At 34.6% G+C, this 17063-nt stretch overlaps 1 protein-coding gene and 2 pseudogenes across 1 annotated transcript; all 3 read right to left on the bottom strand.

Moving 5' to 3' along the window:
• Positions 1–2805: 2805 nt before the first annotated feature.
• On the bottom strand, positions 2806–3633 carry LOC140956151 (G-type lectin S-receptor-like serine/threonine-protein kinase At1g61420). Its single transcript, XM_073412626.1, has 3 exons — positions 3439–3633; positions 3263–3317; positions 2806–3008 (listed from the first exon to the last, which is right to left on the bottom strand). The coding sequence occupies exons 1-3, from the start codon at positions 3631–3633 to the stop codon at positions 2806–2808; spliced, it is 453 nt and encodes a 150-aa protein (XP_073268727.1).
• Positions 3634–4951: 1318 nt separating this feature from the next.
• On the bottom strand, positions 4952–8183 carry LOC140954280 (G-type lectin S-receptor-like serine/threonine-protein kinase B120; annotated as a pseudogene).
• On the bottom strand, positions 8140–9341 carry LOC118049028 (cysteine-rich receptor-like protein kinase 25; annotated as a pseudogene).
• Between the last annotated feature and the right edge of the window lie 7722 nt (positions 9342–17063).

Raw genomic sequence — 17063 nt, 5'->3', positions numbered from 1 at the left:
TCTGGCCTGAGATGCGAGGGGAGAAGAACACTGGTGTGATTGTGCGTCGTTGTACCATGGCATCGAAAAAACAAATTCGTTGGAAAATAAGTAATTCTCAAATCCAAAAATTAAACTTTTGGAAATAAGACTCTTATTCAAACATGATTGATTAAGATGAGGTTAGCTAGTAGATAGATTAACTTGATTACAATAACATGGAAGATAGGCATCTAGGCTTGCGCTGCACAAAAACGTATAAATTCACTTTTTTGGCTGCAACACCTTTTTAACACCTTTGAATGCTGCTTCTTGCAGCGCGTCATTAGCTCTCCAGATATGACACTACGGAATGGAACAATTTATTATTTATTATTTATTATTTAAAATTAAATCTTATTTTTTAATTTTTTTCAAATTATTTTTGATTGTGTTTATGTCAAAAATTATTTTTTAAAAAATAAAAAAATATTATTTTAATGTGTTTTTTTAGAATAAAAAATACTTAAAAAATCAATCATTACCATATCTTCAAACAGCTTATAGTTAGTATTAAACCTCCTTAAATTCCACAAGAACAGTGCTTTCATAAATTTGTGGAATATTGAAATGTCGAAAAAAAAGAAAAAAAAAATTGAAAGCTGGTGATAGAAGTGAATGAGGGACAAGGGTATCTCATATTAATAAAACTTTACTAGTGATTGTGCCTCTGCATAGTATTGCATAACTAACAGTTAAATTAAAGTCTATCTTTAGTTAAAACTCAAGCAAATGATTAATAAAATATAATCAACTGATCTGGTCTCTCTGGTAATCTTCCAACTTAATTAAACATTATACAGTAATATATCAATCATAAATATTTTTTACAAGCACTCACAAATAGACTCCACATATGTTTAATATATTAAAAAAATATCTACCAAAATTTTCTTAGCATTATAAAAATCTAACATAAGTTTTTGAACTTTCATAAAATCAATCAAAAACAACAAACCTCTGATCTCTTAAAGTTAAGGATTGTTGAATTATTTACTCATTTTAAAACTTTAATATCATATAAAAAAACTAAAAAGTATTAAATAAATAAAACTTCAAAAAACAATTTTATTTACCCTTCAACACTTGCATCTTTTGTTACATATAAATCTTAAATCTTTGACATTTTTACAGCTCCTTCCTAAGGGAAAATACTGACATCAGCAGCTCAAAGCCCAGGACCCAATATGTAAGACTGATGTGCAGGTTGGACGACCTCGGAAGGTTGCGCCATAGGAATAGAGCCCCGTCGGTGAGTTGTGCAGGAAAATTCATTGTATCGGTATTCCTCAGTTCTCATCTTTTTCCTGGAAAAGATGGACCCATTATGTAATTACAATTAATTTACACTTCGTTGACAACAATTGAATTTTTCTTTGACAAGTACCACAAATGGCTACGAATGGCTACGAATTCATTACACGCCTACCATCATACAAAGCCCTGAGTCATTCAAACCAATATTTTGTGATACATGCGTCACAGAACTAACAAGGTTTTCTTGCTCTTATTTTGGGCAATAGAGTCATCTTTCCCTAGAAACTTTCAAATCTGTGGAATATCTGAAATGTGAAAAGAAGAAAAAAAATTTGAAGCATTTAATAGATGTGAGAAGAAGTAAATTGTGGGACAAGGCATCTCATTTAATAGATGGTGATAGAAAGTAAAGTCGCTCTGTAAAGATCCGCACTTATACTCAATAGTGGCTTACGAGTTATTGCATCGATATATTTTTGTAGATCTTGAAATAATTTATCAAAAGCAGCATATCATATTTAGCTTAACAATCTTTAATGGTCATAAAGATTTAATATAATTTTTTAAGAGATAAGGTAATTTTTTAAAAAATGCATTTAACTAAGTTATATGTAGCTTAAATTGTTTTAAACAGAGGAAGATTGAGGAAAATAAATATAGTAAAGATAAATTACTTAGTTTCCAATTATTTATTCAGTACTTTTTAATTTAAACTGATTTTCAATCTTTTAAACATTTATTATTTTTCGATATTTATGGCTTTATCAGGCCGTTAAGCTCATGGAAATATGATCAACGGGCTGGATCTCTTTCCAGAGATAAGCTAGCACAAAATTGATGCGCCTTCCTCTTTGTTGTGGTTTTTGATAGTAAAAAAACATGAATTGTAACATTACAAAAGTGAGAAGGCAATGTTTCTTTTCCCACTGATTATCTCTAACAGCAAGACTCCCAAACTGCAAAACATCTTTATTTTAACAGAAAAAAATCCCGCCATAGCATACTCTAGGGCCATGTATCCACGCATGTTTTGAAATAGACACAAGAGGAAATAAATTGCTTTATATGCATGAAGAGGTTAGCAAAATTCTTTTGCAATCAAATAAATCGGTCAAGAATGCACCACTGTGAACCTTCACTCACCTCGGGTGGAAAAATAATATTTGATATAAAAAGTTTTTTTTAAATTTATTTAATAATTTAATATTTTTTAGTTTTAATTTAATACTTTTTTAAAATGAATATATTAAAACCTATTATGAACAGAAAGTTCATGCGTTTTAATCTCACTAAGAGTATAGTTTATGGATTTTTATGAGTAAAATATATATTTTTTAAAAAAAATATTTATTAGTTTTTTTAAAAATTAAAAATGACCTTTCACAAGAATAAAGAAAAGAATAAGAAAATCCATTGTTCTGAACAAAATACTACAATTGAAAACAAAAACACTGGAATTGATGATGTAGGAATACGTACTAAGTGTCCGACAATTCTATTCGTGGCTTAGCCTCGGCTTTTGATTCCACCTCAAAATCCTAGCCATCCAAGTCTGATTATCTTTGGATTCATCTCATAATAATCGAGCAAAATGTGCTTGTTTTGAGATCCCTGTGATAATTCTAAGACGAGAATCTTCATGAAGATACTAAGTGAGACCCCCGTGCAATTCCATTGATAAATGCTCATGCTCAATGCGTCTTTGCCATCAAGCAGGACTTCATTGCTGGAACCTGAGTAGCATCAACATAAAAAATCAAATCAGTTACACTTTCTGGTCTTTGTTATAAAAAAAAGCAGGTGATTTTCAGGTTTAGGGTTCTAACCAAAAAGAATGACATCAAGGCTTTTGTGTTGGGCATATACTCAGTAGATAAGTAACTTTTTCATTTTTTTCCAGACAGGCATCCCAGGAGTCTGACAAGATTTCTGTGTTGTAATCAGGCGATTAGAACGACTTCGTTATGGAATTCTCTTTGTCCTTGACCAGAAGTTCTTGAGAGCCTCTTAACTGCAACTTCTTTGCCATCCTCTAACGTACCCTGAGCACAATCTATTCTAATAAGCATTAATATTTGTGGGCCAAAGTGTGATGCATTTTCGATTTTTTTCTTTTTGTTTTTTTTAATGAAATAAAGTAATTGACTTGATAGCCTTGATTACCCTGTAAACTGGGCCAAAGCCTCCTTGACCAAGTTTGTTTTCATCAGAAAATTGCTTTGTAGCTTCATGTATAACATCTAGCCGGATCAAAGGGAGGTCCTGGGATGTCACCTCTCCTTGAATATCTTTGTCTGAATAGTCGTCCCCAACAGTTGCTCGTCCATCAATCCCAGTACTTAAAATCATAGTTTCCATGCCTTAAAAGTTGAGAGACTTCCTGAATTGAGATAACAAAAATCATTGCTAGTAATCCTCTTTTGGATAAAAAAAAAAAGGAATTGTAACCTACAAAAGTGAGAAGGCTTTTTGCCTTCTTCTGAAAGATGAAAGGCAATGTTTCTTTTCCCACTGATTATCTCTAACAGCAACACTCCCAAACTGAAAACATCTTATTTTACAGAAAAAAAATCCCGCCATAGCATACTCGAGGGCCATGTATCCACTGTTAATTGACACAAGAGGAAACAAATTGCTTTATATGCATGAAGAAGTTAGCAAAATTCTCTTGCATCATATAAATCAGTCAAGAATGCACCATTGTGAACCTTCGCCACCTCGCTGGAAAAATAATATTTCTTATAAAATTATTTTTTTAAATTTATTTAAAAATTTAAAATTTTTCGTTTAATTTAATACTTTTTAAAATGATATTAAAACCATGATGAGGGAAAGTTCATGCGTTCTCTAATCTCACTATAGAGTATAGTTATGGTATAGTTATGGATTTGTATGAGTAAATTTAATTTGTAAGAAAACTTTATTTAATGGTTTGTTTTTAAATTAAAATTGCTTTTTCACATGAATAAAAAAAAAAAGAATAAGAATGATAAGGATAAAGCTCAGCTTAATGATAATGATAAACCTCAGCATGATAAGGATAAACCTCAACATGCTAAGTCTGCTGAAAGATCCTAAGTTCTAGTACCATTGTGTTTAAACTTTTGTTTCCTTGTTTATCCTTAGATTCCCTTCTGTATTGTCGCACGTCAAAATCCGTGCGGCATCGGCTGCCGATTTTTTCTCGTTATGCTTTACTTGATTGGTTCGTTGGAGTCACCACCTAGTAATTTACTGAAGGCTACTAGGAAACCGTATGTACTGGTCTTGTCTGAGATTCGCGGGTAAGGGACTAGTTGTGGTTAGGGAAGGTATTAGCACCCCTAACGCACCCTACCTGAGGTAAGCTGCTTCGCGAATTTAATGTGTTAAAGAAATTTTAAAATTTTGTCTTTTCATCATATATTAGAAATACAACTTACATATAAGTTAATAATTCTAGACCGTGAGCAAATCAAAATATTAAATTCTTCTTTTACCTTTGCGCTTTTATCATAAAATATATATATATATATATAAATATATATAATAAAACAAATACAAACACACACATTCACTTTTACTATATTTTTTGTTTTTTTTCTTTTCTTTTCTTTTCCTTTTTTTTTCTTCCATATTTACAAAATACAAATTACAAGAACTCAAAACTAAACAAATATTACATTAAACAATTTGGAAATTACAAAACAGACCCCTGAAAAAATCTATAACAGTGCTGAGAACCTCCTAGACCTGCATGAACAGTGGCGGCGCGTCCCTCCCACGCGGGGGTAAAGATGCATTCATATCATTTAAACTTTGAGGCATTAGACAATGAGTTTTGCAAATTTTATTAGAGAAAATTCTAACGGAATCCATCAAGCGGAAGGCCAACTTGAAATGGCGAACATTGAAATTTCTTTTGAAAAATTTTCACTTTTGAGAATTTTTCAACCTGGGTAGGCTGCCCATGAGAATTAGGCTACCTGAAAAATCTCTCTATATTTCCACCACCTTTCAGTTTCCACTCTTGAGGTAGTGCATTTCCTATTCTACCTCCTTTTGAGTTCCATTCGAGTGCGCCTTCGAGCCCTCGTCTTATCTCCATTTGAGCGTGCCTTCGAGCCCTCGACCATCAAAGGTAGTGCATTTCCTATCCTACCTCCATTCGAGCGCGCTTTCGAACTCTCGTCTTATCTCCATTCGAGCGCGCCTTCGAACCCTCGACCATCAAAGGTAGTGCATTTCCTATCCTACCTCCATTCGAGCGCGCCTTCGAGCCCTCATCTTATTTATTTTCAAGCGCGCCTTCGAGCCCTCGACCATCATAGGTAGTGCATTTCCTATCCTATCTCCATTCGAGCGCGCCTTCGAGCCCTCGTCTTATCTCCATTCAAGCACGCTTTCGAGCCTTCGACCATCATAGGTAGTGCATTTCCTATCCTACCTCCATTCGAGCGCGCCTTCGAGCCCTCGTCTTATCTCAATTTGAGCGCGCCTTCGAGCCCTCGACCATCAAAGATAGTGCATTTTCTATCCTACCTCCATTCGAGCGCGCCTTCGAGCCCTCGTCTTATCTCCATTCGAGCGCGCCTTCGAGATTTCTCTAGCATTGGGTCCATCAATTCCAGTCCTTGACCATCAGACCACAGTTTCCATGCCTAAAAAGTTCAGATACTTCCCGAATTGAGATAACAAAAATCATTACTAGTAATCCTCTTTTGGATAAAAAGATATGAATTGTAACCTACAAAAGTGAGAAGGCTTTCGCCTTCTTCTGAAAGATGAAAGCCAACGTTTTTTTTCCCACTGATAATCTCTAACAGCAACACTCCAAAACTGAAAACATCTGATTTTACAGAAAAAAGTTCCGCCATAGCATACTCTGGGGCCATGTATCCACTGTTAATTGACACAAGAGGAAACAAATTGCTTTATATGCATGAAGAGGTTAGCAAAATTCTTTTGCATCATTTATATCAGTCAAGAATGCACCATTGTGAACCTTTGCCACCTCGCTGGAAAAATAATATTTGTCATATTTCATATAAAATTATTCTTCAAATCTAATTTACTAACTTAATTAAATATTCTTTAAAATAATATTAAAACCGTGATGACGAAAAGTTCATGAGCTCTGATCTAATAATAGATTGAAATTGTTTTTTCACAAGAATAAAGAAAAGAATAAGAAAATCCATTTGTTCCAAACAAGTATACAATTGAAAACAATAACACTGTGGGAATGAAAATGTAGTAATACGTACTAAGTTCCGACAATTCTATTCGTGTTAGCCTCGCTTTGATTTCCACCAAAAATCCTAGCCATTCCAAAATCTGATATCTTCGGATTCATCTCATAATCAAGCAAAATGTTGCTTGCTTTGAGATCCCTGTGAATAATTCTAAGCCGAGAATCTTCATGAAGATACAAGAGCCCCCGTGCAATTCCATTGATAATGCTCAAGCGTCTTTGCCAGTCAAGCAGGACTTCATTGCTGGAACCTGAGTAGCATCAACATAAAAATCAAATCAGTTACACTTTCTGGTCTTTGTTATAAAAAAAGCAGGTGTTTCAGGTTTAGGGGTCTAACCAAAAAGAATGACATCAAGGCTTTTGTTGGGCATATACTCATAGATAAGTAACTTTTCATTTTTTTCCAGACAGCATCCCAGGAGTCTGACAAGATTCTGTGTTGTAATCTGGCGATTAAAACGACTTCGTTCAGGAATTCTCTTTGTCCTTGACCAGAAGTTCTTGAGAGCCTCTTAACTGCAACTTCTTTGCCATCCTCTAACGTACCCTGAGCACAAACTATTCTAATAAGCATTAATATTTGTGGGCCAAAGTGTGATGCATTTTCGAATTTGTGTATTGAGAGATTGACAAATAACAGAATTCGATTTTTTGTTTTTTGTTTTTTGAATGAATAAAGTAATTGACTTGATAGCCTTGATTACCCTGTATACTGGGCCAAACCCTCCTTGACCAAGTTTGTTTTCATCAGAAAATTGCTTTGTAGCTTCATGCATAACATCTAGCCGGATCAAAGGCAGGTCCAGGGATGTCACATATCCTTGAATTTCTTTGTCTGAATAGTCGTCCCCAACAGTTGCTCGTCCTGCCCAGTTTTGTAATTGATCCTCTTGGATATTTCCTATTTCCTCTGCAGGATATATTGTGCAGTGCTAATAATTGATTATATAGGTTTCGAACATCATGTAAATGTACTTCTTGTTTCCACAATTCAAAATTTTTGTTCTGTTTTTAACCTTCTACCTACTAGCATTTTTTCAGATGATGACCTGACTAGAGAAAAATTTACGGAATTAAAGCCAATTACTCAATCTCAGCCTAATTAAGTCTTCTTTTCAAGCTTAACCTCAACATATTTGCAAATTCAAAGGTGTTAGGAATTCTGGTTCAAAATTTTAATTTCTTGTCAAGATTATATCTCAAAAATATTTGGAAATCACCTGCAAGTATATAGAAACTAACTAGGTAGTTCATATATATAATATAAAATTTTTAGTACCAGGACTTTCGGTACATTTCACATGCTTACCTGTTCTCAGATTCGTCCTTCTCCTCATGGTGTAAGTGCAAGCACTGAAAAATAGCACAAAAATAACTGCGGATAGGCCTGCACCGACTTTAACCCACATAGATTTGCTTCCATCTCCTTCACAGTGACAATGTTTTTGTTGCACATCATTATTCAAGATAACAGAATCTCATATTAAAGAAAGGATAAAGAAGGATTTTGGAATGATAAAGAAGAAAATAGAACCTTTTCCATCTGCTATTGAGCCTGGAGATGGAGGGAGGGGAACAACTGGCGTGGATAGTGTTGGTGGTGACATGGCCACGACGGCAGCTACGTTCTAAAATAAATAAGTTTCATATCGAAAATTACAGCTTGGAAACAAGACTCTTCCTCCTTGCTTATTATTAATAAAAATTGGTAGGTAGGAGAGAGTTAGGTTAATACACCGAATACAATCATATTTAGATAGATCCGGTGTGCATTGCACAAGAACGTATAGAGATTCTTCCCACGTATAAGAAACGATTTTGGCTGCGAACTTTTTTTCACCTGATGGCGCACTTGCAGCTTCTTTAGCAGCATCAGATATAGCATCCACCGCTTGCTTGTTAAATTTTACATCAACAGTTATATTTAGTGTATTCACCAAGGCAACCGAAGGCGTTTGGCTCAAGCTGGAGAAGATGTAACTGTTTGAGTAGCGCAGGAAGCACTGATCATACCATATGATAGCCTCCTTCAGGTTTGGACAACGTTGGACTACATCGTTTTTTGCAAGGTTCACACATTCTCGGCAAACTTCGACACTAACATCGCCACGGCAAAGAAAGAGGCCACGACAAATGTCCTGTAGAGGCGTTATAGAATCCGTTAATGTCATTGCGGGTTGCATTGGCGGCGAGAGAAGAGAGAAGGATATTTAAATTGGCTTGATATGGGCTGTTTCTTACGAAAGTGGTTGTGTTCGCGCATATATGATAAAGGAAAATGATCTCCTGTGCTTCTGTGAGGGCTGCAAAGGAAAGCAGGAATATGGAGAATTTCAGAGCGAACATTTTTTTGATAACTGATAAGGTTTTCTTGGTCTTAATTATTTTGGGCAACAGAGTTATCCTTCCTTTTACATGGAGGAGCTCCTTGCCTCAAGTCAATGGCAAAAGTCAAGTGAGAAATTTCATGGTCTGTTTCGTTAAGAAAGAGTTGCATGTTCCTAATGTGAAACTCCAATCTGTGATTTACTTTTTTCGTTGCAGCAGCCATCCTTTTATGAATTACTTTTTTCTTCTTTCTGTTGTTGTCTCCATTTTTTTTTTTTTTTTGGCTAAACTCAAGTGAGAACTTTCATAGTCTGTTTCGTCAAGTGGAACTCGAATTGTGGACTATTGAAATATGAAAAGTAGAAATGCAGCAGCCATGCTTTTATGATATACTAAACATATTGAAAGACCACCATGCTTTTATGATGCAGCAGCCATGCTTTTATAATTATTATTTTTTCGATGCAGCAGCCATGCTTTTATAATTTATTTTTTTTCGATGCAGCAGCCATGCTTTTATTATTATTATTTTTTCTTCTTTCTGTTGTTGCCTTTTTTTTTTTTTTTCTACTTCTTTTGCTATCTTCATATTAGCTAAAAGTAAATAAAATCTCGACTATTAACTAAAAAGAATCAATGATGGTAATTGAAGTAGATAAGGGACAAGGAGATGTCACCTTAATAAAACTTAACTAAGTTCTGATATACTGTAATATATTAACATCATTTTTCAAAAATTTATACCTTCAAATTTGTAAGCACATGACCAAATATTTCACTTAGAAATCCGTTTAAAAAGAAAGTTTTTTTTTTTTTTTTTTATGTATGATATTTTTTAGTAATAGGAGCCATATCATATGGTATTTTTGCTGAATGATACATAAACAACATGCTTTAACTAGTGTAGATCTCTACTAATTAGTGTCTAGCTCATTAGAACTCTCTTACAAAACAAAAGAATATCTATTTTTAATATTAGATATCCAATTAACACTACTATATTTTTTTAATATTATCAAGTAATTAGTATAATATAGCTTATAATTTAAAGTGTATTTTAAATTCTTGAGTACTTTTTTTATTGTCTTTCAATAATTTATATTTGAATTATTTGTAAATCTAATCATATTACATTTCTTCTATAAAATTTGTTTTAAATCATTTGTTTATTGAACATTTGATTAAAACAATTTAATTTTGTTTTATATAAAAAATAATTTTTAAATTATGACTCAATTAAAATTCATTTTCATGGAAAACTCCAAATCAACATTCAATTAGGCCATTTGACAAATAGAAATTGCCTTGACAAAATCTGATATCAATACACGTCGATGCCTAACATCGACATCGACAACCACTTGAGTGGATATATGTATGTACTCTTAATTACCTTGAATAAACCAAGGATTTTTTTTTCTTTCAAACAATTTCACTTTAACAGATAGTGGACTCTTTGTTTGGGGTTCTGGATTCAAGGACATATCTAAAGGTTCCCTTTTGATTCGAATCACTATTGGTAGGAGCAATATTAATGGTGGTTGTCGCACCCTCGTGAGAGCTCGACATTGCGGCGACTCTTTTTGAAGTGGGGGATTGGTTTCAGGGTTTTTGTTTTGTAAATAAGAGAGTCGTCACTTAGTATTATGGTTACTATAAAATCTAATTAATCTTTTAGAGATTCTAAAGCAAGGGACTAGTTGTGTAAAGGGAATGTATTAGCACCCCTAGTACGCCTTACCTAAGGTAAGCTGCTTGGTGTTTGGTTTACTATGCTATGATGTTGATGTTCTCTAATAAGTTTTTCTAGGATAGGTTTGCTATGATGAATGGGCTTGGGTTCAAAGTCTAAAAGCAAGAACTCTTCGCCAATATAGATTATATATTTAGATATGTCTACAAAGTGCCAAGGAGAACCAATATAGATATCTTGAAATCTGTGTCTGTAACAGACTTGCTCAATGTTAAAAGATCCCAACATATCCTTTTTATTTGAGGGTATTTTTATTTATTTTTTACCAAAAATTCGGTAGAGTTTTGTTTGTATTAAGGACATCCCAAACTATCGATTACTATCAATTTACTCAATCAACCCATCATCGTAAGGTCTCATAATTCCAGACCTTTCATCAAACATCATAATTCAACACCTTATACAATCCACACAATATACATATATCCTACAACTAAGTTCAATATGAACATAGTCTTCATATCATATCATAAAATTTAAAAGAAAAGAAATACTAACATGTAAAGAAAGCATTTACAACATAATAAGTGTTCTTAAACATTTCAAAAGGGTTAATTACAAGATAACTAAAATACTAAATTCTAAGCTGAACTTTTATAAAAATACATCAAGGTTTACACAAAAGTATACTACATAAACGCGTTAATGCCCTTTTGTTTAGGTTAAATATTTACATAAGCTTAACAAAGTAAAGTCCTAAACTAATGATCTCACTAGATATTTGATGGACCTGATACATAAATAAACATACTATTATGTTGATATATATATATATATATATATATATATCATATAGACTGTTACTATCTAAACATTTGAGTTGTTATTGTCTAACCGTTACTATCTAACTTTGAACTGTTATTATCTACACATTGAACTATTACTGTCCAACTGTTATTGTCTAACTTTGAATTGTTAATGTCCAGACATTTGAACTATTATTGTCTACACATTGAACAGTTATTGTCCAACCGTTACCGTCTAACTTTGAAATGCTACTGTCTAGACATTTGAACTGTTACTGTCTGAACACTCATAAGATTTTTAACAATATCTAAAGTTCTAAAACTCCATTTTAAGTGAGATTGATTTTGTTAGAAAGCTAATACATGACGCTACTAATTCTCTGAAGGAAGGAGAACCCAATTCTGCCTTCAAGATAGTCAAAAATGCTCATCAACTAATCAGTCCTACCGCCCTACATAATCAGTCACGACTCAGTCTCGGTTGGTAACCCATAACTGGAGTTCTACATCTCTAAATTAAGCAAGACCAGTTTTCTTGGACAATTTCTATGAGGAATCCGATCCTAATTCCCTCATCCTCCTACCTAAAATCTCATCAAAAGTCAGGAGACAAGTTTGTCCAGATTCGTCTCCACCTCCCCTTCACACAATACTTTAATAAACTACATACCACACACATGAATTAACTTAATCTTAACAATAAGTACTTTTTTCTCAATTCATGTCTAAAAACGCTAACCTATGATTCAATATCAAGGCATCAATTCATTATCGAATTTAAAATGAATTTTTAAGATCATGTTTAGAACACCTTACCCGATACGAATTAAGATTTTGATCTTCAACTAGTTAAAGATTTTTAACTCCCTCATTTCTTTTCTTCTTGTTCAATTTCTTGGTAATCCATTGCTCTCAAATGTTTATTCCATCTATAAACCCTTAATCTTGGATGGGTTCTTGAAATTTTAGTGTTTCTCTCTTGATTACACAATAATGGGTATAAAACTCTCTATTTTCTCTCCTTATGGTTCTTGCAGATTTTTGACAAGGAATGACAAGGAGAGAGTGCTTAGACTCTATATTTTTCCTTATTTGCATTTAGGCCCCCATTTTTCTTTAAGTGTATTATTCTCTTCAATTAAATCCAACCCTCAACAATATCGGGTTTATTATAATGTCTCGAATTATTTCACCTGGAAATCCTATTCAAAAATTTTTGAATTCCTGTTTTTATTTAACCATATGCATGAATTTCTTCACTTTTATTTATTTATTTTTCTCAGGGTTTACAGTGTTTGATTCAAACTAAATTTATTAAGATAGAAATCCAAGGAGATTTCATGTGCTTTAAAAGTCATTTTTCTCTCGGTATTTCAAGAGTTTGTGACTCGTAAATTACAAGGAGGAGGGACAAAAATTTAGAAATATAAAGAAATCAGGGCATTTTAAAAGTCTATGTTTTCCTTAGTGTTTCATACTCTCACGGATCGTAAACAGTTGAGTAAAAAATTGAAATGTCTTTAATTATAATCAAGGTTTCTTTCAAAGATGAGTGATGACTTATTATTCTTAGAAAATTATTTTGGATATTTACCACTTAGGGTTTTTTCTTTATCCAAATATTAACAGTGAATAATAACAAGTTATTCTCAATAATGCTTTGGATATTCATCCCTTTAGGATTTCTTTACCCAAACATTAACGGTGAATAATAGATGAATTCCTCCCAAAATAAGATTTTTGTAGTTTTACAAATATGTTGTAAATTCTAGAATACAAGAAAATAATTTTTTGTGTTTAAGAAATCCATGCTAAAACACATTTTCTTTTAAACTTTGAATTTTTTTTAAGAGAAAATTTAAAATATATTAGGGTATTGGTTGTATGTAACACATAAGAAAACATTTTTTTGGTCAAAACACAAACATCACAATTAGACGTAAACATCACAATGGAAAGTAGCAAGCCATCAAACATATTATAAGATTTACAAGAAGCTTGAAACAACTTGTAACAAAAACCATTCAAAGCCAGCTCAACTTAAAATTTTATAACTGGAAAGGAAAAAACCCATATGCACGAGGGAGCCAAAGTTCTGAAACTAAAATTTTAAACTCAAAATCCTACGTCCAGGCCTCATAACCCCACTATTTCCTCACCTTAAGACCTGCCTTATTCATTTCACAATGCAAACAGAGAGGAAAAAAAAAAGGAAACTAGGAAGCATAATTTAGTCATCCATTACAAACAAGAAGATAAAAGCATGGCTAGCTAATCTTTCCGCTAGTGGGTGTAAAAAAAGAAAAGAATGTAAGGGTCCCTAAAGCCTATGGTTTTCTCACAGCTAGAGCACGAGTGAAGAAACAACTTTAACATCAATGAATACTAGGCATTTGTTGGTCATTCGGTTGCCAAACTGTTTCTTCCCTATGAATATTTGGTTTGTTTCGACAAAACCATGCTTTTGGTGATTGCTTTAAGCCATACAATGCTTTCTGTAATCTACACACTTTTCCACTTGATTGTGAACTGTTAAACCCAAGTGGAAACTGCATATAGACTTCTTCTTCTAGATCCCTGTGGAGAAATGTGTTCTTCACATCAAATTGCTTCAAAGGCCAACTTAAATTTGCTGTTAAAGATAACAAGACTCTGATGGTGTTAATTTTTGCAACTGGAACAAAAGTTTCTTGATAGTCAATGCCAAATGACTATGTGTATCCCTTCGCTACTAGCCTTGCGTTGTACCGATCAATTGTGCCATATGCTTTATGTTTGAGCTTGAATATCCACTTGTAGCCCACTAGTTTTTTTCCTGGAGGGAGTGATACAATACTCCATATGTCATTTCTTTGTAATGCATCCATTTCAGCCTCCATTGTTTCTGCCCATTTTGGGTGTTTTAAGGCGTCCCCAACCTTTGTAGGTATTTTTATATTCGCCATCTCACTTACAAAGCCTTGATGTTGTGGTGGCAGTTTGTGTGTAGAGGCATACTGTGTGATTGCATATTTTGCTTTACCATTTGGTGAGTACCTGTTAGGAGTCTTCCCACGGTTCTGTCCAAGAGGGAGAGAGTAGCATGGGGCAGATAATAAAAGGGAAGAGGAAGGGCTTTCAATGTCACTTACCTCATAGATATCCGGTCAATCTTGAACATGGATTTGTGGAGAGGAAGGGGTTCTTTCATTATGCATGTATTCTGCTCCTGTATCATTGCTGTTGGGGGAATTGAACTCTGTGTTTCCTTCCCCTACACAGCCAATTGTGCGTGTACTAGAGCTAGGCTTTGTATTTCCTTTCCTAACACTACTAATTGTGTATGTACTGGTCTCCACTCCTTCCCCTGAAGCAAACTGCCCTAAACACGACCCTTCCTCTAAATTAGACTGTTCAAATGGTTGGGGAAGATCAATCTAGTTGTAGGCATCATATTGCAACTGCTCCCTCTAGGACTAGAGCTGGATGGATTCACGTGGAAAAAATATTTTGTTTCAGAGAAAGTAACATCCATGCTGACATACATCTGGTGAGAAGAAGAATGGTAGCATCCGTATCCCTTTTGGTGAGGATTAAAGCCAAGAAAGACACATCACATTGCGCATGGATCAAGGTACTATCAGTCAATGTACAATCGTAGAAGAAGAACCTAATGCAGATGCAGTTAAGTTTTTTTATTTGTTGAAAGATTCTGACGAACCATTATGGGATGGTTGCACAAACCACAGTAAATTATCGGCCGTAGCACAGGTGTTCACCATCAAGTTAGATCACAGGTTGAGTGAGGGCAGGTATAACAAAATTATTGAATGGGCGAGAAGCTGTTGAGCATATGACATGGCACCAAGCACATGATGTGGTTGATGGAGTGATGATGCATCTTTCTAACGGCGAAGTGTGGTAACTCTTTAACAGTGTGCATCCTCACTTTTCCGCTAGATCAAGGAATGTGTATCTTGATACACAATCTAGTGAGGGCAGGTATAACAATCTAGTTGTAGGCATCATATTGCAACTGCTCCCTCTAGGACTAGAGCTGGATGGATTCACGTGGAAAAAATATTTTGTTTCAGAGAAAGTAACATCCATGCTGACATACATCTGGTGAGAAGAAGAATGGTAGCATCCGTATCCCTTTTGGTGAGGATTAAAGCCAAGAAAGACACATCACATTGCGCATGGATCAAGGTACTATCAGTCAATGTACAATCGTAGAAGAAGAACCTAATGCAGATGCAGTTAAGTTTTTTTATTTGTTGAAAGATTCTGACGAACCATTATGGGATGGTTGCACAAACCACAGTAAATTATCGGCCGTAGCACAGGTGTTCACCATCAAGTTAGATCACAGGTTGAGTGAGGGCAGGTATAACAAAATTATTGAATGGGCGAGAAGCTGTTGAGCATATGACATGGCACCAAGCACATGATGTGGTTGATGGAGTGATGATGCATCTTTCTAACGGCGAAGTGTGGTAACTCTTTAACAGTGTGCATCCTCACTTTTCCGCTAGATCAAGGAATGTGTATCTTGGACTGTGTACAAACGAATTCAACTCATTTGGGTCATTTGCTGCTCCTTATTATTGTTGGTCGGTCATACTCACAGTTTATAACTTGCCACCAGGAATGTGTATGAGGCTGGAGTTCATGTTTTTATCTATTGTCATACCCGGTCCAAGCAGCCCGGGGTGGAATATAGATGTTTGTCTTCGATCGTTGATTGATGAGTTGTCACAGTTGTGGTTCTCCAAAGCTCTGACTTATGATATATCGAGGAAACAAAATTTCCTTATGAGAGCAGCTTTGATGTGGACTATTAATGATTTTTCAGCTTATGGAATACTTTCTGGTTGGAGCACGCATGGGAAACTAGCATGTCCATACTGCATGGAAAACAACAAGGCATTCATGCTAGCAAACGGAGGTAAAGCTTCTTTTTTTTACTATCATTGTCTCCTTTTGCCACATAATCACAGGTACAAAAAGAACATAAAAGACTTTTTTATTGGCCGAGTTGAAAAAGATGTTGCATCCCTGCGTCTTTATGGTGAAGAATTGCATGATGTTGTATTAGAGTACGGTGACATTGTGCTTGGCCTTCAATCAGGTAAGCAAAAGTTTCATGGTTTTGGTTTGACCTATAATTGCGTAAAGCGAAGTATCTTTTGGGAGCTTCCTTATTGGAAGACCAATCTGCTCTGCCATAACCTTGACGTCATGCACATAAAAAAGAACATGTTTGAGAACATTTTCAATACCGTCATGGATGTGAAGGGAAGACAAAGGACAACACCAAGGCTAGATTGGATATAGCTTTACACTGTAACCGTAAAAATATAGAGTCGGTTTATGATGAGTCACGGGTCACAAAACCAAGAGCAAGCTTCATGTTAGAGAAAAACGCACAACTGCGTAAAATACTATCCATCGTCAGAGTCTAAACTCACATCAACCCACTCGTCGCATAGGTCAATGTTGTTGATTTTGCCACTGCTACTGAATTTGACATTGTCTCATGGACTACCACTACCTATTGTGTCTTTCCAGTAGTGTTTTCATCAGTATATTCATGCTGAATTTTCACTCTGTTATAGCATAATTCTTTTATGTCACATACTCTAGGATATTTCTGATATTTTATACATTCTCCACGGGATTTGTAAGGCTATCATAGTTATCCAGGCTGACATTTACAACGACACTTAATATGGAGAGATTAAAG

The sequence above is a fragment of the Populus alba genome, chromosome 11, assembly GCF_005239225.2.
Source record: "Populus alba chromosome 11, ASM523922v2, whole genome shotgun sequence".
Classification (NCBI taxonomy): domain Eukaryota; kingdom Viridiplantae; phylum Streptophyta; class Magnoliopsida; order Malpighiales; family Salicaceae; genus Populus; species Populus alba.
This window is presented reverse-complemented; position numbering and strand designations above follow the sequence as displayed.